Source organism: Chiloscyllium plagiosum, chromosome 11, assembly GCF_004010195.1.
Source record: "Chiloscyllium plagiosum isolate BGI_BamShark_2017 chromosome 11, ASM401019v2, whole genome shotgun sequence".
NCBI classification, from domain to species: Eukaryota; Metazoa; Chordata; class Chondrichthyes; order Orectolobiformes; family Hemiscylliidae; genus Chiloscyllium; species Chiloscyllium plagiosum.
The window spans coordinates 45,093,411-45,117,726 of NC_057720.1; the positions used below are offsets into that span (position 1 = coordinate 45,093,411).

The window sequence follows — 24,316 nt, forward strand, 5'->3', positions numbered from 1 at the left end:
TCTGCGTGGGTTTCTTCCGGGTGCTCCGGTTTCCTCCCATAGTCCAAAGATCAAGGTTAGGTGAATTGGCCAGACTACATTGCCCATAGTGTTCAGGGACGAGTAGGTTAGGTGCGTTAGTCAGGGGTAAATGTCAAGTAATAGGGTACGAGAATGGATCTGAGAGGGTTACTCTTCGGAGGATTGGTGTAGACCTGTTGGGCCAAAGGGCTGTTTCCACACTGTAGGAATGCTATGATTGTATGATTCACCTCCATTAGCTCAGAGACTTTCACATCGATGGATAGTCTATCTAAATGAGACTCAGGAGCACAATCTGGTGAGCACCTCTCCTCAGCTGGGTGAAGGAGAATGGCCCAAGTCTCTAGCACTGAGAGGTCCACTGTAGGCAATGAACCTTCTCAGCCCCAGGCAAAGGACAATCCCATGGTCTCAGCTATTAATGACTTCATTAAAGTACACTGACAAGTACAGGAACAGCTGGTTGATTTGTCAGAAGCAGTCAGTAAACTGGATGGAAGGGTGAAGGAGTCCACTAATGTTATAATTACTGTTCTGCCTTCAACGTACATGCATCTGGCTGCCTCCACAGACAGATTGGCTACAGCCTTAGAGATCCAGGTCCAGCACACTGTGCATCTGTCAGATGTGTGCATGGACCTGCACTCTATAGCTGTAACTGGAGGTGCTCTGGATCAATGACAAGGCAAAACGGTTCGAGGAAACCAGACCTCACTCCAGGTGCCCCAATCTCTCAGGGAGCCCGGTGCAGCCAGCAGGAATCTGTAGAGAGGAGGGGCCACGTGTAGTTCCCTTATCCCCACCAAGCGGTTTCCTCTCAAGACACTCCAGAAGTGCCCAGATCCTCCACTTCTGCTTCCCCCTGCCGGTGATGCTAAAGCCTGCAGAGATCCAAGCCGAGGAGATTGATTTGGGATGGACACTGTCAGCAGCCTTGACCCTCTGGGCCCAAATGCCCTGACAATAACTGACAAATCTTCTAGGTTAACAACACCAACTATAGAGCATCCTCACACAGCTTCAGACTTTGGAATTGTGCTTAAATGTAATGGTAGGCAAAGGAAGAAATAAACTTACTGAGGGCACATTTATGACATGAGTTACAAATCATTATAAAGTTTATTGCACATTCATAAATATATATGCACTTGCACACTTAAGATCATTGGTCTGGTGTCTTGCTGTGGAATCTGGTGAATTTGCACCCATTTCAGAGATGAGCAGCTTCTTCAGCCATGCCAAGGATGAAAGAAGCTGTAATAGCCAAACACTTCTGATCTCTCATAAGGAACTGAATTCTTGATTGTGAGTACAGTCAGGGATTACAGATTCTTGAACTGTGATCTCCATGACTGTAGTCCAAGACATTGCACTTTAATGTGAACAACACTGAGGCTAAAAGCAATATGTGGGGATTGCACCAGTGCTTGGCTTGCACACACCATCCACACTTAAACCAGTTTTGTGAGTGGGAGTATGAAATCCATGATGATTCCTCACATCTCTGAATACAAGGTTCATTCCATCTATCAGCTTTTAAAGAGAGGACACTACCTTTCAAGTTTGGGAAATATTCAATCTATTCACTCTTCCTCATGTCACATTGGCGTACCAAGAGAAGCTGCATAAAGTGTTGCCTCTCTCAGGTTATATGCTGTCCAATAAAATGCTCACGTATTTCAGTTCAATGTAGCGGTTTGTACAAACTCTGAAATGCTGTAGGTTGGCCAATAGTAGAAGATTTAAAAAGAGTTGCCTCCGGATTCCTGTCAACCTGCTATGATCAGTAGAGACTGCTGCACAACATCTGATCTCACCTGCTGAGTGAAGCTGTAAAACCTACATAACATTAGCATTGTGTTATGCCTAAATTGCTGCTTTCTCCCTTTTGGTGAATAAGACCTGCAAAATGTATATACTTGGAAGTGTGATCATCTCAAGTTACCAAACATACAATTTTAAGGATAAGATCATGTTTATCCAGCAACATAGATGTTCATGGACTGCTAAAATAACTAAGACTACACCAATACTTTGCACTGACCAGAGTCTGTTTGCCATATAACAAATATGCACAATTAAAGGAAATCCAAAACCAGTTTATGCATCCTAATACTAGGTATAATTTAGGTTTCCTCTGGTTTCTTGTAATGGACAATGGATGCTGTATTAAACTGTCTTGGATTATCTTTCCAGTCAGTGCCCCAATGTCATCCCCATCCTCATTCTCAGAAGATTGCTGTCAATCCCACATGTCCTCCTCATCTCAGACATTGCACTTTAGCTCAAGTTGCAAAGAGCACAGCATGCCACAATGATGTAGCATACATCTTCTAGGCTACACTGCAACACAACATGAGTGGTCCAGCTATTGAAATCTCATGTTAAGGAGGCCTAGACTGCTGCACCATGGTCCTGTTCGAAACACGAGCTGCCTTGTATCTTTGTTGATCTCAGTCTGGGGTTTTGTAATGTTGCCATAAGGTATGTTTTGAAGTGGCAACACTATCTCCTTAGCCATACCCAAAAAACTTGGAAGGAAGGAAGAACCTATGGGTTCTCTAGTATATATGCGTCATGGCAGCTCCTTGGATATGTGCTGCTGACCTCCAAAATTCAAGCATTAATGGTCACATGTTATTTGAACATTGATGGAGTTGAAGCCTTTTCTATTAAAGAACTGTGTGGTTGGTGATAGGGCTCTTGCAAAGCAACATAAATATAGTCTTTTCACCCTGCATCTCGGGGAAGCCAGTGTTGTTGGAGCCACTGCCTGGGCTGCTTGTCTGTGGGGGAGGATATAAATGGAACAGTTTAGAGAACATAATCTAAGTAGCAATCAAAATACCTTTGTGATTGGAGGGTTTAGAGAAGCTGCATAGGTCCCCATCGCTCCTTGAAGTGAACCATAAAAGTTCATGCCACTTGTAACCTTGATGCCCACAAAAATAGGATGGTCACCAATTTGGGCCAGGTCCTGCTGCAGTGGATGGCAGTTTGGTACAATGGCCAGGACATCAGTAATCTGCACCTGTACTGTATTTCCATTAAGTGTAGAAACTGACAACAAGATCTGTGGATTAGCCATAGAATCATCATAGGACCACAGAATTCCAATAATGAGGTTGCAAGTCATTTGACCCACCAAGTCCTCCAACCCAGACCGACATCCTTTCCACCCCATTCCTGTAACCCTGCATTTCCCATGGTCAATCCATCTAAACTGCACATCTTTGGACTATGGGACGAAACCAGAACACCCAGATGAAACCCACGCAAACATGGGGAGAATGTGCAAATGCCACACAGTTGCCTGAGGCTGGAATCAAATTGAATCTGGGTCCCTGGCATAGTGAGGCAGCCGTGCTAACCACTGAGCCAGTGAGCAGCCATGAGTTCTGGGCATCCTTCATGCCAGAGGAACAATACCACATTTTCTGTTTAAAGACTCGAGTACACAGTAGAGTTCCACAACTTCAAAGTATGGCCTCTGTCCTCCAGTTTTCTTACATTTCCTCACCACCATGTCTTCTTCGTATTTTGTTGACTTTGCTGACAATAAAGCAGACATATTTTCTCCTTTTCTCACCTTAATTTATATCCACTTTACAACTCTTAATTCTCCTTTACCATGACTGGCACTGCATTTGTTTTTTGCTCTGTGCACCTTCGCAATCGGTTTTGCTCACTATCTGAAAAATTAACTATGTTTCTGCATCCACAGGTTGATGCTTAGTTTCTCCAGCAGTTTCATTCTTTATTATCAAAGAAAACTTCTGTTGATTTTCACCTCTGCCCCAACTTAACACGACTTAGGCAAAGCACTGAGCATCTAGGAAAAAGTGAGGACTGCAGGTGCTGGAGAGTCAGAGTCGAAAAGTGTGGCGCTGGAGAAACACAGCAGGTCAGGCAGCATCTGAGGAGCCGGAGAGTCAACATTTTGTGAAGGGTTTATGCCCAAGTGAATGTGAGCCAGGTGAGGGAATTCATCATTCATAACCAGGATTGGATAATTGGTACTCCCACCCACCAGATTAGATAGTTCTGAGGGGGAGGTGCCATTTTAGCTTTGTGGCATCTGGTGAGAAAATCAGCATGAGGGAATAGCTGACTTGACAACGTCCTGGCTATCAATTTTGATGCATCTGGCCTTGGCAATATTATTAGGACCGATAACCAGTTCTGTGGAGACTAAATCTAGCCTTCACAATGATTGGAATCCTCTGTTTTGTCACATAGTAATATCATCATGCTACAAGGGATAGATTCAGAACAGATCTCTCAGCTTACAGCTGTATGACCACAAGGTACTGTGATGGACTACCATCATTAGAATTGCAAAACAGACAGAATCTGTGTGCTTAGACAGAATTTTATAGTGGCTTGAGCGACGTGGGCCTTGGAAAGAAATGAGACTGAATCTCAAAGTCTTGGCAAAGTTTGCCAAGGCCTATCTCGATGTCAGAAACAGTTTGCTGCAATTCTGAGAATTCTCATCAGAGAATCCAAGGCAATGTTGGCTCACAGCCAACTGCAAAGAGCTTCCATATTGCTCAGGATATGATTTTTGGTCACTTGCTGCATGCAGTGTTCATTCATAGACATTGAAATCCCACCAAACCATTCAAGATACTCATGACACCTCTCTGATCTACTTCCAAGATGCTTAGAGAATACAGACCTGTGCTGGTAGTTGTGCTAGCCATTAGCATTGAAAGGATGTGGCCAGGACACTTTATGCTTCAATGCGAATAACTCTGTCCAGTGAGTGACAGGTGTGATCTCTAAGTCATGTCGCCAGAAATGCACTGGTCCAGATAAGATGCACCCAAGGATTTTGAAGGAGGTGAAGGTAGGAATTTCAGGGGCACTAACCTTAATCTTTCAGTCTTCCCTGGAGTCGGTGTTGATGCCAGAAGACTGGAGAATTGTAAACATTATGGTGTTATTCCAGAAAGGTTGTAAGAATAGTTGCAGCAGTTATAGACCAGTCAGTTTAACTTCAGTGATGGAGAAGCTTCCAGGAAGGAACAGAATAGATTTTTAACTCTGAGATCATGCAGATGGCATACCCGGCAGTTGAGGACTGAACACATCAGATATGAGTGCCCAGGCTTTTGGAAGAGTGAATGGCAAGTTATTCTAGAGCATGGTAAAATGAGGTTACAATCAAGCAGAATATGCACCGCAGTGGGAGGGTAGATAATAAAAATGTGAATTTGGTAAGAAATGGTGAGAACTGTTACTAGGTCTTGCAGCAAGAAACCCTCCAAGAAACTAAATGAACTGACACTGACAATAACATAATGTTCAGCTTCTTGTCTCTCAACTTAACTCTCGTCTGCTAATGCCTTCATGCCAGATGACCAACCTCAGTTCAATGGAGGGTGTTGTAATGGAAATTTAACATTTATTGTGAAATCTATGAAAGCTTAGGGAAACAAAGAAGTAAGAGCTTGACTGAAACTAGAGGTTGTATTGCAGAAAAAAATGTGAAGGCAAACCGACCTAACAGCAGATTTACAAGGCCAGTTAAAACTACCATATCCATATCAACAGTCAAGGAATGAGAAAAACAACTCCATATATGGAAAGGAACTCGAATGTTCCAGGCCCTGACCTTGAGGTGTTGAAAAGAAGAAGCGAATTATAGTATAAAGGGAATATGTGAAAGCTATCAGGTGCCCCTTATATGAGGCGTCTTGCCAGTGTATCGGGTCCCTTTGCAGATGTCAAAAATAAACGTTTTCTTTGCTCTTGCTACCATTTGAGTTGAGTCGATTTAATTTCCAAGACAGGAGTAAAAGAGTATGCCAAAAATAACGTAGAAATAAGATGGCATGCTGATAGGCCTATAACGTAAGACTATAAACATGTGGAACAGGGCAAACAGCACACATGTCAACAGAGGTAAGTAATCCCAAAACCAACAGATCATGAAAAAGCTCTGTAACTATGAATGTTGATTAGCAGTTGAGCAACAGGTTAGCCTTCATGAATTTCAATATCCACAGTGACAGAACCTAGAAAGTGAATGCAAAACACCAGGCTGAATCATATTCAGCTTTCTTCAACCAATACCCTTGGGTGGTTGATCCTTTTCTGCCTTTTCCTGTATCCTGAAAAGTGGATTCAGTTTTAATCCAAATTGATTTACTCTGCATCACTTCCAGCTGAGTCAAGACCCAACATTGTTTATGTGAAGCCCTGTTTTCAAACATTAACTGCACCTCTAGCTGAACTGTTCCACTACAGTCACAATACTGGCAACTACCTGACAATGTAGAAATTGACCAGATCTGTCCTTCCAAAACAAAGAGTTATGGTATAAAGCTTTGAAGTTGTTACACTCGAAGATATCATGTTGCTTTGTGATGTAACAGAATGACGACTAAAGGATGCTATGGTAAACTTCCTTGAAATCAATGAAGTTTATAAAAAGTGGCTTCTAATACTGTAGACCGTTGTTTGATGTTCTCAAGTATACAGAGCTGTTCATAGCCATATCTACTACTCTGCAAACACAAAGATTATTGTCTACTTGTGCTTTCAATCTTGTAATCATCGTTGAAGTAGCATGAACAAAATCTCTGGCAATGGTTTTGGAAGTACACTACTACTGGGGAGCCACCTCCATTTGACATCATGGATGTTTTATTGATTCTCTCTTTTAATCCCTCTCCTTTCCTATAGTTCCCTTGATTCTTTCTGTTTGGTTTTATTCCTCCTGTTCTGCCTTTCTTTACTTTATGTAAAGGAGAAGCATGCATATTTGAAGGAGCCAAATCATTTTGGTTTGGTTTGATTTGACTTATAATTGTCACATTCAGCCCTTTCCTGAAGAAGGGCTTATGCCCGAAACGTCGATTCTCCTGTTCCTTGGATGCTGCCTGACCTGCTGCGCTTTTCCAGCAACACATTTTCAGCAATTGTCTCATATACCTAGGTATAGTGAAAGATATTGTGTGCAGTATAGGCAGATCATACTATACAAGTGCATTAGAGTACTTAACGAATACACCACAGGAAGATGTGGGAAATTAGTTGTTTCATCATAATATTTTTATTTTAATTATTGACTCTTCTTCCTAATCTCTCCTAATGCTACTTGCACATCATCTGTTTTGGGACCATGGGCAGGAGAAAATGAAAATTATCCACATTTTAAAAAAGTGAAACTTCTTGTTTGTGTTAACATATATTAAATAGATGTCACTAAGGCAGAGTGCTGAACAAAATATGAGTGACTGTGAGCACTGATTGAGCAATACTTTGTAACATAACCTGTTTAATGTGATATTATTTTTGTTAAAATGGATTTCAATTAAGTTTCTAAAATGTGAAATACAGAAGTTTTTAATTTTTCCATGGCTGTACTGTTATTATCAAATTATGCAGCGATTCCTTTCAAATGCAATTAACAATTTTTCGTGCTTTGCTTAGTCTGAAGGATGAAAATCATTGCTATCTAAAATCAGATTTTCCTTGCTTCTATAATATGATTTGACGTTCATGTGAATGTCTAAAATGGATATGTTCTAAAATATTCCTCTCTTATCAAAGATGATTACTTTTATAAGGATTGTTATGAGGTTTATTATACTTAATAGTATTTGTGAAGTTCTTTTTGATTGATTTATTAATGTCATTGTGAAAGAAAATGTTTTTATAACTTTTTTGTTTAGGAGGATAATGTGACATTGGAACTACAGTCCTCCCCATTGAGGAAATCCATGACACAATTATCAAAGAGAAAACCTTCCCCTTGCCCCAGGGAGTTCAGCAAAGATAACAGCTACAAGCAGCCCACAATAGCATCCCAGACAAGGTCTCTATCACCATATACCAAAAGACGGATGGCAGCACTCTCAGAGGATGCCAATCAAAGACTCGCACATCTGAACCTAGGACCTTATCAATTTAAAAAGGAAACAGATAGCAAACCTCCATTTGTAATTAGACATGTACGTGTTCAGAGGGTGTTCATTTCAGTGAACAGTAAGTCTGGTAAGAGGTCATTGGCCTGTAATATCAAAACTTTATGGGGATGACATTGTATTTGTTACTCTTCAGAGAGCTTTAACTGAGTGTAGGCATTTTTATTTTTGACAGCCTTCCTGACTTTCTTACCAGTTATAAAGTCTGAGAATTAGAACTAGACCATTCAGGAGAGATGTTAGGAAGCACTTCTATACATAAAGAGTAATAGAAGTTTGGAACTCTGTTCCACAAATGGCAGGTGGTGCCAGGTCAGTTGTTAGTTTTAAATCTGCAATAGATAATTTTTTGATAAGCAACATTATTAAGGAATATGGGCCAAAGGCAGGTATATGGAAGTAGGCCACAGATCAGCCATGATCCTATTAAATGGCAAAACAGGCTCAATTGGCTAATGGCCTATTCCTATTGTTATGTTCCTAATAAAAACAATTAGGGCCTCAAGCTTTCACCTCCCACAGACTCCTTATATCAACTTTTCACCCCTCTTCATCACCCTTTGCCCTTATATCCTCCTTGCCAACTCACCCAGTATCCACTATGGGAGATCTTAGGAACCATCTTGAGATGAAATTGAATAAAGTTTAAAGTATCTATTATTGACTTCACTGTATTAAGAAACTCTGACAAAAGACCGTTCAGTAAATGTGAGTCCCTGCAAGTACTCAATCACTTATAACAACAAATATTTGTATTCATGCTCCCATGTCAAAGCTTGATAACCTCTTTATATCCACTTGGAACAGTCAATCAAACTGAATTTACAGCTCCACACTGTGATAATGGAAGAAGTCAAACAATACTAATCCTATAATGATACACCTATTTCATGGAAAACATTAATAATGGAACTGGGCACAAAGAAAGATCCATTGGGTCAAGGAGCACAACATTCAGAATAAAGAGGGAACGAGATGCCAGGCCAGTCCCAACATCTGACCCAAGCACCTGGCAACAGTGCTGCAAGATATTGAATTCCTTCAAGATAATGAATAAGGTCTGCAAATGTGTTTTCACAAGACATTCCTTACCCAACCCACCACTGAGCTGTCTTATTGCTCAGTACATCACATCCCTATCACTCAGTCAACAGCACTTACTAGAACTCAGGACACATGCTTAATATTTAGATTTGCCGCCTTACTCTCACATAGTTGCTATTACTCCCAACCTTACACCTATTGCTTATGAAATTTGCACATCAATAAATATTCAGCGAAGGGAGTCACATCACCCAAACACAGTTCTGGACCATCAGTGACATTATAAGTTCTCTTGCAAGCGAAAATGGCATACAATAAAAGAGAACAGAGCAGAACAAAGGTGGACAAGGAAACCTGCATCTCTGAATCCTATGGAGGAGATGAGTTTTAGTATCTTAGAGGCAGCAACCACTCAACTTCTGTCATTCAGTATCACTGAGGATGTATATATGATGGTATGATCCTGCCTTAAGCCCTTTTTCAACCTCATGCTCATCCTTACCCTGCAATCTGGCCTGATGTGCAGCAACACATGGTGTGAGCCAAAATCTCTTGCTTCCTGCACCACCGTTTCCTCAACCCAATCTTCCCCTTCTGATCTCCTGGTTTCAGACACCCAAAAATTACTGCCTGCCCAGCCAACATTATACAAGCAGTAAGAGAGTGAGAGCAGCAACATAGCACCAGTGAAGGGATCCTGTCACTAAAGTGGCATTCATTTGCAGCCTTCAGCTTAGGTACTGGTACCATGGAAGCTGGTGGAGAGTTAAGGTCAGCATGTGAGTTCAAATGGACTGCAGCAAGGTCAGAGGTTCAGACAGATGGCGAGGTCACAAAGAAGTCAGAGAACTCAGATGAGGATCTCAATGAGCCAGCATACAGAAGAGTACCAATGTACATTAAAGTAGTGGATGCAGAGGCTGTCCTGCTAGGCAGCCTCTCTGTCAAGGAAAATGGAAGATTACTACTACATTTTGACAGAAAGCATGGTACAGAACTTCTCCCTTCTGTATTCTCCTCTGTTGCGCTGAAGACCCAATATGTATAAGGTAATGGTTCTGAAGTAGTTATTGTTGATATTATATTAGTCTTCACATATTCTGGTGATGTTTCGCACACAATGTGTCGAGACATTGGATTCTACACAAACATTCTTCAGGAGCAGATGTATTCTGTCCAACTTAACCCCAAGAGTCCTAGTAGTTATGTATGACTGACTATGTAATTGTACTTATTGCGATCAAGAAACAAATAAAATTGTCAAGTAAGAACAGTGTCTGTTATGCAAAGACCCTGTGGTTGTATATCTTCTGCTAATGATCATTAAACAGACCGTAATCAAAGTATAGGCAAAGAAAGATTAGTGATAGTGAACTATATCAAACAATCCTTAATCTAAACCACTGGCTTGCAGCAATTGAAAATACCAAAAGGTGCTAGTAGTGGCAATCAATGTCATACCACATGATGAGCAGCTGCACAGAAATCCATGCAGCAGCCCTCCATCCCATCCCCCAACTCAGCCGAAGAAGACCGAGAAGAAAAGAAAATTTTAAATGCAAGTGCTTTACCACTTCAAGTGCTTTACTGTTTAAGAATATACCAAGTTAGAAGTTGAGACAATTACTTACAGAGAGATGCAGCAGCAGCAGTGGAAAAGCAACAAAGCAAGTTCACCACTCCAAAGAAAAATTTGCATCAAGATATTGGTGACAGATTGAGGGAAAAGTGTATGGGCTAGAAAAACTGAGAAAATCAGCCATACTTCGAAAAATACAGAGGCCTTAGTGAAAGAGGATCTCTGGCAGCACAGGGGGGTTCCTGAAGCATTTATTTAAGGTGGAAAAGAGCAAATTTTTAAAAATCTAGTAAAAGAACTCTTGCAGAAGAAAAAGACCAGAAAACTAAAGATTTAAAAGGACCAATGCTAAGTAATTAAACTGTGCTTTTGAAGGCAGGTTTTATATAGTCCACAGCTAGATAACTGTATATTTAAAAATTTCTGTAGAAGGAAGTGCTTGGTGCAGTGACCAGTGGGAAAACTCTGAAAAGGGTGTGTAAGTAGTACAGAAATAATTAACTAAAAATAGCCAGTTAGTTAAAATTCAAAGCTTTATTTGCCAATCTTTTTCAAAACTCTATATTATATATAAATAAGGAAAATACTGTATTAGGTCTCGCAAACTATGCAGTAATTAAATTTAAAACAATTGGTGAATGTAAGAATACAATCTTAAGGAACAGCAGATTACTAGCAGTAATTGTGATGATGCAGATTTAAAATAGCTTCGCAGCAGTAAGAATTAAGAAAAGCAATGTCAAAAAATGATAAAACGATATAATTCTTTCACAAAAATTCAAGGTTACAGAAGGACCTTAGAGAAGAACAGAACATAAGTTTGGATATTTTGGAGGAAACAACTCTTAAGATATTATATAAAATACATTACAGAATTACCTCAAAGTCAAACACTAAATTCACAAGACACAGTTACAGAGCTAGGAAAGGAAGGAGGTTACACAAGCAAAAAGCTCATTATGGTCAAGCCATCTCTTTTGGAAAAGAGGCCTGAGGCATTCATAGAGGAATTTGTGATCATAACTATTTGGGGTTCACATAAATTGTTTCGCTGCTAAATGTAAACTTGATACAAGTGCCAAGGTTAGTATCCTGTTCAGATTGGTTACCGTGACTGAACAAGCAAAAACTACAGCCTGCAGAGATGGAATGATGTTCGTAAGTAGAATAATGGTCAAGACCATAGATCTGATGCAGGTTATACTGCAAAACGAAGCATAGGATAATTGAAAATGCTTACATAGTTTGTAACATGCATGATTGTGTCTCAATATTCTTAAGAGGGGTAGAAGGGTCCCACTATTTCTAAGAGAACTGATCCAGAAGCAAGCTGTTGTCAACCAACCAATCAAGAGGTAACTAGTAAGTACCATGGCAGATCCCAAAAGAGAATAAAGAATCCATTGAGATTATTTATGATGGCACAAAATAAATGTTTCATATGACTGAGAAGAAATGGCCAGCAAATCAACAAAAGTCTCCATGAAATTCAACACAGAACAGAACTATGCTATCATTCACCAGAATTGTGTTGAAGGATGCTAGAGCAAGAGTCCAGTGAGTTGGCTGAGAGCAACTACTTTGATCTCTGACTACATTTCACAATCAAAGATAACTTACTACTATATGACAGAAGACTAATTATCCCAGCTTCCCTTTGAGAATATGTATTGGAAAGGACACACCGAAGAAACTGGTGTATAGCCAAGACCCAGTCAGCAGTGTGGTGGCCAGAAATCTCAGAGGTTGTATCTCATAATTCATTGTGAAGTGTGATTACACACGATTTTCTAGTCTGGAATACACTACTGTCATTGAAGATAGGTCAAAAAATAAATTCAACTAAGACTGTAGTAAATAAGAGTGAGCAGCACAACCCATTTGATCTTTAACTAATGTTTAGCCAGCGGAACAGTCAATGATTGTGACAAAGTTAGTGCTATTGTGCAATAATTCATCTTGTTAACTAAGATAATTCCACTCCTGTGAAGTTTAATAGTGGTGTATCCTCTACAACTGATTATCAGATAGGTCCTAGAAAAAAGTATAAGCAGTATAGACTGTCAGAGGTTGTAGATACCATGAGGCACAGCCCCATTAATGTTTGCCACTTTATATGGACTGCTCATCCACTTTGTTATGCTCCCTAGCTGGATATAACTACTTTCTTTGACAAATCCCAAAATGAACAATAAAACCTCCAAAACAATTCACAATATTTCCAGACACCTTTGCAATCAGAGGAGTTCATAAAAATTACCTTATGTGAAATTCGCATGCCTTGCCGTTAAGGATAGTGTGACTTTAAGGTATTGCTGCATTACAGGCTCCCTGTCTGCTGGGGAAGTCCATATAGAGTTGCTTTGGGGAGGTCTCTCTGGGAAAAGTGCCTTCCAGCAAAACTGTGCTAGGCTACTGTAGGGCTCCTTCCAGTCATGCTGTAGAAATAAATTCCACACCTGTTTTATTTCAAATGAGATATGAGTGCTTATTTTCCTGGTTAGTTTGACTTAAATAGTCTCAGCACTGTTGAAGAAATGTTTATGGTATCATGACTAATAATCCACCTCTAGGCAATGCTGTTCATTTATAGTTGGTGTGTTTCTGTACTGTGTTCTGCTGCATCAAAACTTCATTGTTTATAGTTTAAGATGATCAGATGGTATATCAAATTGGAAGATTAGATATGGTATCTCCAATATATAAAATAAACATGAATAAATGTAATACATTACTTAATTTTTACCAAAGTTTTTTGTATTTTTCAGGTTGATCATAAGTTGTTGCCACCTGATGATTTGTACATTGCTTCATCTTCTCTTACTTCTAAACCCAGTTCTCAGAAGAACTCACCTCTGGGTTCATGGATTTATAATGGTAGGGGCAAATGTCTCATGTGTTCTAATTTGCTAAATCTTTTACTTTATTTTAAAATTAGATAATTTTATAATTTAGTTAAGTTTAAATATGGTTGATAGTTGAATCATGGAAACATCAAATGGTTACAGCACAGAAAGAAGCCATTCATTCCACTGTGTCTTTGTTGGCTTTCTGCATGACAATTCAGCAAGCTACAGACATTGCTCTGTCCCTTTCTGTTCAGGTGCTTTTTTTACCATACTTAGGAGATTTTACATATATGTGTATACACTGTCAATATATCATGACTAAATTGCAGGTTTGCAGCAAATTCAGGTCCTATTTATTGCAGCGACAACTAAAGTGAACACAATCAACCCAATGTATCTTAACAACATTATTCCCTTTGGTGCCTAGGCATGTCGTTTGTTTGTACTTGACAGCAGACATCAAGAGGTGGTTGGCTTCTTATGTTCTGCATGAATGACATGGCTCATGTTTCATGGTTCCTTACTTCTGGAATACAGCTAATATTGACTGCGTTTCACACAAACTTGCTTCTCACTCCGAGGTCTCTTTGTTCAGCAACAATCTCTAGGACCTTACCATTAAATGTATAAGTCCTGCTAAGATTTGCTTTCCCAAAATGCAGCACCTCGCATTTATCTGAATTAAACTCCATCTGCCACTTCTCGGCCCATTGGCCCATCTGATCATGATCCTGTTTTAATCTGAGGTAACCTTCTTCGCTGTTCACATTTTGTATTATTTTAGTTTATTTTGCAATTTGCAATTTTACTGGCATTTTGTACATTAGTGATAAACCTTTTGTCAGATGTCACTTAATTAACTGATAATGAGAAGATCTATATTGATATGTTATTATCTAATAGATCAGTCATTATGCTTTGTGTATCTTATTCTTTTCAGATCCATCACTTCGTGGCAGCTATGGACCAAGCAGGACTTCATTAAATGTATTTTGCTTTAAATATTGTTCCAAGTATCTCTTGAGAATTGTGAACCTAATTGGTAATAGATGTTGCATTTCTTTGACTTAAAGGACAAGCGAATCAAAATAGTGAACATAGTCCTTTTGTTACACTGTTTCCCTTTCACCAATTTCTAAAATTCTTATATTCTATACATATTCTGATTTGACACTCTCATAGTAAATCAGAATATAGTGCAACACCATAGTTTTACTGTAAACATTTCTCTGTTGAGATTGCTCTTAAAAAGCCAATATTGTCATAAATATCAGCCATTGAATGGACATCAATGCACTCAGCTTTTGTTAGAATCCTATGTTCACTTGTACACTACTGGAGCACATGGTTTCAGCTAATTATGCAAACAAAAAGTCACCAAACATGTCAGAAAGCTCTGACAAACTTTGCGGGGAATTATGTAATATCTGCTTTCTCTAACTTGGACCAGTAAAGAGGCAGGTTATCACGTAGTGCAAACTGCTGCAAGAATACCTGAAGCTGTCAACAAAAATAACTTAGTTATAAAGTATCTTTAATGTAATAAAACATTCCAAGACACTTCACTGCAACAGCATAAAACAAAACATGGCACCAAACCATATTAGAAGCTGTTAGGTCAGTTGACCATGAAATTGATGAGATATGTTCTAAGGTATGTCTCAAGGGATAAAGACAAGGAAAAGAGGTTTAAGCAAGGAATTTTATAGCTTAGGGTGGAGGCAGCTGAAGACATGACCACCATTGGTACAGCAATTAAAATTGGAATGCTTAAGAAGCCACAATTAGGTAAACATAGACATCTTGTAGGATGCCCGAAACATCAATTCTCCTGTTCCCTGGATGCTGCCTGACCTGCTGCGCTTCTCCAGCAACACATTTTCAGCTCTGATCTCCAGCATCTGCAGACCTCACTTTCTCCTCCTAGTGAAGAAGGCGTTTGGTATGCTTTCTTTTATTGGTCAGAGTATTGAGTACAGGAGTTGGGAGGTCATGTTGTGGTTGTGCAGGGCATTGGTTAGGCCACTGTTTAAATATTGCGAGCAATTGTGTTTCCTTCCTATCGGAATGATGTTGTGAAACTTGAAAGGGTTCAGAAAAGATTTAAAAAGGATGTTGCCAAGGTTGAAGGATTTGAGCTATAAGGAGAGGCTGAACAGGCTGGGGCTGTTTTCCCTGGAGCATTGGAGGCTGAGGGGTGACCTTAGAGATGTTTACAGAATCATGAGGGGCATGGATAGGATGAATAGATAAAGTCTTTTCCCTAGGGTTGGGGAGTCCAGAACTAGAGGGCATAGGTTTAGGGTGAGAGGGGAATAAAAGAGACCTACGGGGCAACATTTTCACACAGAGGGTGGTACGTGTATGGAATGAGCTGCCATAGGAAGTGGAAGAGGCTGGTACGTTTGCAACATTTAAAAGGCATCTGGATGAGTATATGAATAGGAAGGGTTTGGAGTGATATGGTCCGGGTGCTGCCAGGTGGGACTAGATTGGGTTGGGATATCTGGTCAGCATAAATGAGTTGGACCGAAGGGTCTGTACATCTCTAATACTGTATGACTCTGTCAGATTATTTTTTGTTATATATTGCACAAACTCATGAACAGGTGCAAGGATATAACCTTTGGTCCTAAAAAATGCTCAATCCATCCAGGACAAAGCAACCCACTTGATTGACACCAAATCCACAAGCATCCACTCCCTCCACCACCAGACTCAGGAGCAGCAGTATGGTCTGTCTACACGAGGAATGCAGAAATTTCCAAATGATCCTTAGACAGAATCTTCCAAACTCACAACCACTTCCACATAGAAGGACAAAGTTACCAGATACATGGGAACATCACCATCTGCAATTTCCCCTCCAAGCCACTCACTATCCTGATTCACCATATCACTGTTCCTTCACTGTCACTGGGTCAAAAATCTTGAATTTCTGCGATATGGGCATTGTGGGTCAACCTATCGCATGTTGATTGCAGCAGTTCAAGAAGGCAGCTCACCATCACCTTCTCTAAAGCAGCTAGGTACAGGCAGTAAGTGCTGGTCAGCCTGCATTGCCCATGTGCCACAAGTAAACAGGAAAAAAACTATGAAACTGACAGTTAAGAAAATGCAAGCTTTAGCACTTGGTTCCTTTTCTTCATGATTGTTTTGTCCTTACTGATCAAAATTGATAAATAGTTTGATCTCAGCATGTGATATGAGGTGTGTCTTTTGGGGTACCTTTGCCCTCACATTGTTTTTCTATTGACGATCAAGAAAGTCTTTTATTTTTCAAGAATATGTAATTGAAAATAATTGGTTTAAAAGTGTGACGTTAACGTTGGCATTTTTATGCACGCATTGGATTGAAAGGAATGCATGATAGGTGCAAAACTTTCATTTATGTACCAATACATTTTCCATGACAATACTAATGAGAGATCGAAAAATACGTGATTTATGTCAGGAACGTAACGAAGGACAGTCAGAAAATACTGAACCAAATTTTTACCTTAACACTATTTAGACGTTATCGTCTACTCAACCACGTTCATTATTAGAAAGAAAAAAGCTGTATTTGATAATTATCAACTCAAATCATAGCATAAGCAATTTGCTCATTTAACAAAACAGAATTGCTGTTTTATGTAGTCTCTGCCAATTAAAAGGCATGGACAGACCTTAATTTTGAAGCATAAGGACACCACTGAATTCCTAAAGACTGGTATTTGCCAAGGACAAGGCTTCCTTTGTGTATTTCTAGTGATAATTACAGCTGTTTTATTATCTTCTAGATGATCAAGAAACCTCGTGAGAAAGATCTGCAAGATAATTCTTTTGAAGACACTGATGAGCTTATTATGTCAGAACCAGCTGGCAGACAACTCTCCCCTACCACGACTTCAATGAACTATTTAACAACCTCATCCTTCCAGAAACAAAGCCCTGTGTTAAATCGATTATCTCTTCGAGAAAGGTATTTATTCATTCTTTTCTTTTAAATCCATGCACATTTAAGACCACTGATGTATATATTTATGTCTGTTCATGTATTGTATATGTATGTAAATGCACCTTTTTGATGAATAATGTTTATACATTCTGGTGAGTTAATACTTCTGATCTGATCATTCCCTTTGATTGTACAGGTTAGACATTTTCTTTTCATTCACAAGATGTGAGCATCGTGCTCAGGCCAGAACTCATTGCCATCCTTAATTATCCAGAGAGCAGTTAAGCAACCACATTGCTTTGGGTCTAGAGTCACATGTAGGCAAGACTGGGTAAGGATAATAGTTTCCTTCCCTAAAGAACATTAATGAATCAGATGGATTTTTACAATAATTAATAGAGGGTTCATGGTCGTCATTAAACCCTTAATTCCAGATGGTTTTAAAAGTGAATTCAAATTCAAATCTGCCATGGTGGGATTGAAATTTAGAGCACTACCTGGGTCTCTGGATTATTGGTCTCGTGACAATATGACCAGGCCATTATCTTCCACGAAACTAGTACCATCACACCTTATCTTCAGGAATTAATTGAATCAATTCTTGATTCTTTCATTCAAATTAAGGAAAACCTAGCTTTTGCATTGGAGCTATATTTTCAGCATTGTGCTTAATGTTTCAGTTATAAAATATTGTTACCTGTGAAACACTGCTATGATGCCACTGATGCTGTTTTCAAACTCAACACTGTAGTCAATGTTTCCTCTTAAACTCGGACAAATTAGCATATGTTCACCAGCAGGAAGCAGTGCTATTTAAAGCAATAATGAAATATTTTCAGAAGCTGCTGAATGGTTTTTAATGAGAGTTAATAGAAGTATTTGGTCATCTATCCTGTTGTTTAAATTTAGGTGAAAGTGAGGAGTGCAGATGCTAGAGAGTTAGAGTCAAAAAGGGCGGCGCTGGAAGCACACAGCTGGTCAGGCAGCAGCTGAGGAACAGGAGAGTCGACATTTGGGGCATAAGGCACAAGTGAGGACTACAGATGCTAGTAATCAGAGTCTAGATTAGAGTGGTGCTGGAAAAGCACAGCAGGTCAGGCAACATCCGAGGTGCAGGAAAATCGACATTTCGGGCAAAAGCCTTTCATCAGGAATTCGGGGCATAAGCCCTTCGTAAGTTATTCCTGATGAAGGCCTTATGCCTGAAATGTTGACTCTCCTGCTCCTCAGATGCTTCCTGACCTGCTTTGCTTTTCCAGCACCACCTTTTCTGACTCTACTATTTAAATTTGCTGAAGTATGCAATGAGTCATGTGGCTTATGTTGAAGGCCATAGTTCTGCCTTCCAAGGTTCTGCTCAGATCACTTGCTTCTTGTCAATAATGCATTAGTTTCTATTCCACTTGGCCTGCAATTTGATCCCATGGTTCTTATAACCTGTGAGTAACCTGCACACGTATGAACACAGTGCAAATAACAAATCCATAGTTCCATACAAAATGACATTGAACAAATTATAGAAGTGCTTCAACAATGCACCCAATGCTGAACTACACAGAGGGAGTCCTCCATTACTCACCAGACTGTATGTTACGATTTGTTATGGTTGTATAAAATGTGCAGCAGACTTAGGTTAGCACAGACTTGGCCACCCAGTATATGCCAAGCTACTGAGGCAAAGGAGTAAAAAGAGGACTTGGGTGGTGAGAGGAGGGTAGATGGGGAACACAACTAACACATCTCCGAATCAGTTAAACAGTTCCTGATCGGCTCGTCTGATTGCAATATCAGTGAATGTAACCCCAATTCTCTCATCAACTACAATCTCAACCTTACCTTCCCTCTATTACTGACTATCCTCATGCCTAGTTGGCCACAGTCCTGAAATAAAAGCTACCATAAAATCAAACTATTCAATATTCCGTACAAAGTCTAATTTTAACCTGCACATTTGCTTAGTGCCTTTCTTCCAAGTGCTTTTACATATCCAGGTGCTCCTGCACCGTGACACCCCAATGGCTACAGCATGGCTGGTATAAAGCTGCTAATATTCAGTGTGGAAGACTGCAGGATATCCTCAAGTAGCATTTGGTTTGCACTATCTCAGCATGATCTACAGTCTGGTCTGATAGATATCAACAAAGCTTTGGCAGATTGGCAGTGGTGGGAGGATAAATGCTGTCCATAAAACTGAAAAATCAGAAGATGGAGAAGCAGAAGTAGGCTATTCAGGCCATTGAGTTTGCTCCATCATTTAATAAGATCATAACTGATTTGCAAACCTTCAACTCCTCCTATCAAGTAGACTAACATGTGGTCCTCTAATGAACATCTTCTGGAAATCCAAATGCATTACATCCACTGCATTCCCTTTATCTATTCTACCTGTTTACCTCCTCAAAGAACTCTAATGAATCTTTCAGGCATAATTTCCCCTCCATGAAGCCATGCTGACTCTGCTTGATTATATTATGTATTTCTAAATGCTCTGTTATTACATCCTTTATAATAGATTTTAACATTTTGCCAATAACTGATATCAGGATAATTGGCCTATAGTTATCTGTTTTTGTCTCCTTCCCATTTTCAATAAAGGTACTACGTTGGCAGTTTTCCAATCATCCAGTACTTTTCCAATTTTTGGACGATTACAACCCATGCATCAGCCATCTCTGTAGCTATTTCTTTAAATATTCTGGGACGCATCCTTCAGGTCTCATCAACCTTTAGCACCATTAATTTTCCTAGCAATTTTTCTTTAGTGATAATTATTATATTCATTTCCTTTCCTTCTTTCGGCCCTAATTATTTAATATTTTTGGAATACTATTAGTGTCTTCTACCATAAAGATTGATGCAAAGTAGTTATTCAACTCCACTACTATTTTCTGTTTCATCAGTATTATTTCCTCAGCCTCGTTCTCATAATGCCTATGTTCACTTTGGCCTCTCTCTATTTCTTATTATATATTTAAATAAACCCTTATCCTTCAGGAAGCAAAAGCAATTTAATGTTCAGTGGAGCATTGCTACTTCCTCAGGACAGTGCCTCAACAGTCCTTCGAATCTCCTCAAGCACATTTTGTCGTTTTGCTGAGAGATCATTCATGTCATCTTGGGGGCTGGTGTCATAGACATGATATTAGCAGTCTGAGCTTGTCTGACAATAGGCTTGACAATAAGCATTTCCTACAATCTCAGTCTGAAACTTCCCTTGCAACATTCAGATGTTACTTGGCTTCTGTTTGTGATGTAGTCGAAACTGAGAAATTGGCTTCCAGATGCGGCATTTTGAACACCACTGGAAAGAATGGACATCTAGTTCTGCACAAATCTCCATACCATGTTGGCTACCAGATTCCTTCGCATTGCTTGACAATGACCAGAAATTCTGGTAGACTGGAGAATATATCAACTTTCTCTGTATTTATCCCTTCTCCTGTATGCTGCTCCATCAAAACTCCACTTAGTACAATTGACCAACTGTGCAGCTTAGCAGTAATATCTGTTGTTATGCTTTTGTGCATTTGAAACTTTGGATAACCTTTTCCCACTCTTGCTGATACTGATTTGCTGCATGAGTGATACCAGAGCACTATATATTGTCTCCACAATAGACCAGATAGTTCAAAGAATTGTTATGACACATAGAGAAGCTTTTCAGTTCATATTTGACATTACAAATTCTAGCCTCTACAAAAGCTGATTTAACATGAAATGTTAAACATGTTGGTTTTGTCATGAGACTTGATTAGGTAGTTTGCTGGCATTAAGAAGCTGTCTTAGTGTAACATATGTCTGAAGTATCACAGTGTTTAAAATTTGACTAGCAATCCTAAAGTATCCTTCAATTAACTGTACCTGAATGCTAACTGATAGTCATTCAATTGCTATTTAGTAACACTCCATTATCACTGATGTTAAGTTCATCATTGACAGCAATTTTGAGATTGTGTATAAAAAAACTAAAAATGAAAATTTAGGCAGTAATTTGCTTCAGTCTTGCTGTGTCTGAAATGAAAAGCAAGGTTTTCAATACATATGTTTTCAGTAAGAAGTATATCAACATGAGATTCTAAACTCAGGGGTCATGAATGTCGTTTTTTAAAAATTGATTTGTGACCTGTTTCACAGCTCCTATATTGATTGCAGACCATACATTTAGAAATTGCATTTCTTTTCCAAGAAATTGTTATTGATTCAGTTCTTTATGGGTCACTACGGCGAGGGTTTTAACCAAATGTTCCTCAGATGGATCCAGGAATCATTTAATTGACCTGTTTTTCTAGCTTGGTGCCCAATTTTCCAATGTTCATGAGCTGATATTCATCAATAACAAATAAAAATTTTTCCTAAGACCATACTGTAAAATCATCTGATATTTCTACTAATTCAAAATCTTTTACTCCAATGTAATCTGATCAACACAGAAAACTATAGCTTAGAAGCAAACATCAATTTCCTAGGACAGTTTACAAATACACAATTAGAGTTATGTGATTTTCACCCTCCTGTTTTACAATATCAATAGTTCTGCATTGATTTGTAAATGTGGTCTTTGATAGTAGTGGTCACAACGTCTCAACTTTTAACCTGAGTTTTATATTGGGCTTTATACTTGAGTATTATACTTAGTTCCAATTTTTTTTGATGGAAAGAATGTTATTTGGAGAAAATAATTGAACTAAATACATTGAACTATGAATGTTTACAGAAAATAAACAGCCTCAGTATGTGTGTGGTACCTCTTGTATGTAATATCAATATAATTACTGCCTAAATACAAAGTAACTGTTGTTGAGTACTGCTGAAAGAAAATATATTTTGTCAAAGTCTCTACTCTTCCACTCAGGAGAACTCGCATGAAAAACCAATATAAAGGGAAACCAATGCTGATTATTTCGCAGTTTGATTCTGATTGGTTGAGGTGTTGCTGTGGAGAATGTAGCAGAAAAAAGTGACTGATAGTTAATTGTTAAGTTTTGCTTAAATTTTAAGGCATTCCCTCAGAAATGAATCAGAGAATGGCTGTCACCCATTTTATTGAGTTGAAACAGGCAATGTGTGACTGTATTTGTTTTGCCTACAAACATAAAGGCCATGCATGTATGTGCAGCTTCCTGTACACACAAGAACTCCACGCCTCAAAACCAACTAGCAATCTAAATTATGTCAACATACTTCACTGCACATTCAGTAATATTTAACAAATTTTATCTAGTTGTGAAATCGCACGAGATGTTGGACACTACTTTTAGTCTTGCAAGCATGGGCAAGCATAGTTTCTTGTTTGTTGCAAACAGCCAATCTCCGGATACAACGCATCATCCTCTGCCATTTCTGCCACCTACAGTCAGACCCCACCACAAGAGATACATTTCCCTCCCCAACCCTATCAGCATTCCGCAGAGACCATTCCTTTCATGACTCATTAGGTCCATGCCCCCCACCAATCCACCCTCCACTCTGGCACCTTTCCTTACCACCATAAGAGGTGTAAAACCTGCGACCACACCCCCTGTCTCACCTCAATCCAAGGTGCCAAAGGATCCTCCCACATCCGGGAGAGATTTGCTTGCACATCCAAACACTTCATCTACTATGTCCGTTGCTCTCAATGTGGTCTCCTGTACATTGGGGAGATAGGATGCCAACTTGCAGAATGTTTCAGAGAACATCTCTGGGATACGCACATCAAACAACCCCACCACTGGCTGACTACTTCAACTCCACTTCCCAATCGGCCAAGGACATGTAAGTCCTGGGCCTCCTCCCCCGCCAAATCCTAGCCACCCGACATCTGGAGGAAGAATGCCTCATCTTCCGCCTTGCGACCCTCCAACCACAAGGCATCAATGTTGATTTCACCAGTTTCCTCATCTCCCCTCCACCCACATTATCCCAGATCCAACCCTCCAACTCAGCACCGCCCTCTTGAACTGTCTCACCTGTCGATCTTCCTTCCCACCTATTCGTTCCACCTTGTGCTCTGTCCTATCAACATCACCCCCATTAGCATCTACCTATCACCTTCCAAGCTACCTACCCCCCTCTTATTTATCTCTGAGCACCCCCCCAACACAACCACCACATTCCTGATGAAGGGCTTATGCTCGAAATGTCAGCTCTCCTGCTCCTCGGATGCTGCCTGACCAGCTGTGCTTTTCCATCGCCACACTTTTTGATTACTAAGTACAGCTGAAGCAAGAGAAGGGGTGTTTAAAAGAAACAATTCAGAGGACAAGGAAGGCAAGCCTACTAAATGCCTTCTTAGCCACCCTATCTATATTTGACACAAAATTCAAAGAATTATATCCCTGAACCCCTTGGTCTCTCTGTTCTACAACACTACCAAGACCCTACAGTCCTGCCTTTGTTTGTTTACCAAAATGCAATACCTCACCTTTATCCAAATTAAACTCCATTTGCCTCTCCACTCCATTGACCCAGTTGATCAAGATCTCTTTGTAACCATAGATAACCTTTTTCACTATCCACTTTGGTGTCATCTACAAACTTATTAACCAGGTCTTCTATATTCTCATAAAAATAATTTATGTAAATTACAAACAAAAGTGGACCCAGTGCCAATTCCTGTGGAACACTGCTGATCACAGGCCTCTAGTCCGAAAACAACTCCACTATCACTCTCTGTCTCCTGCCGTTAAGCCAATTTTGTATCCAATTGAGAAGCTCACCGAGTCCCATATGATCGAACTTTATGAATTCATTTACCACGCGGAATCTTATCAAAGACTTTACCTCAGCCCAAGTAAACAATATCTACCGCTCTGCCTTCATTAAAAATTAATCAAGTTTGTAAGACACGATTTTCTTCACACAAAAGCATGTTGACTATCCATAATCATTCCTTGCCTCCCCAAATGCATATAAATCCTATCTTTCAGAATCACTTCCAACAACTTATCCACCACCAAAATCAGAC

At 39.6% G+C, this 24,316-nt stretch overlaps 1 protein-coding gene across 5 annotated transcripts in view; it reads left to right on the forward strand.

The window, feature by feature from the left end:
- The window catches only part of spata6 (spermatogenesis associated 6), an 89,594-nt gene that overhangs the window by 39,754 nt on the left and 25,524 nt on the right, over positions 1-24,316 (forward strand). For 4 of the 5 annotated variants that reach the window (XR_006312973.1, XM_043699237.1, XM_043699238.1 and 1 more), the window contains exons 7-10: positions 7,707-7,985; positions 13,350-13,458; positions 14,371-14,417; positions 17,213-17,394. Coding sequence is in view for 4 of the 5 variants with exons in the window: in XM_043699237.1 (XP_043555172.1) it covers positions 7,707-7,985; positions 13,350-13,458; positions 14,371-14,417; positions 17,213-17,394 (617 nt within the window). In the remaining variant the exon portion in view is untranslated. The remainder of the gene's footprint in view (positions 1-7,706; positions 7,986-13,349; positions 13,459-14,370; positions 14,418-17,212; positions 17,395-24,316) is intronic. The other variant, XM_043699240.1, reaches the window with a different exon arrangement.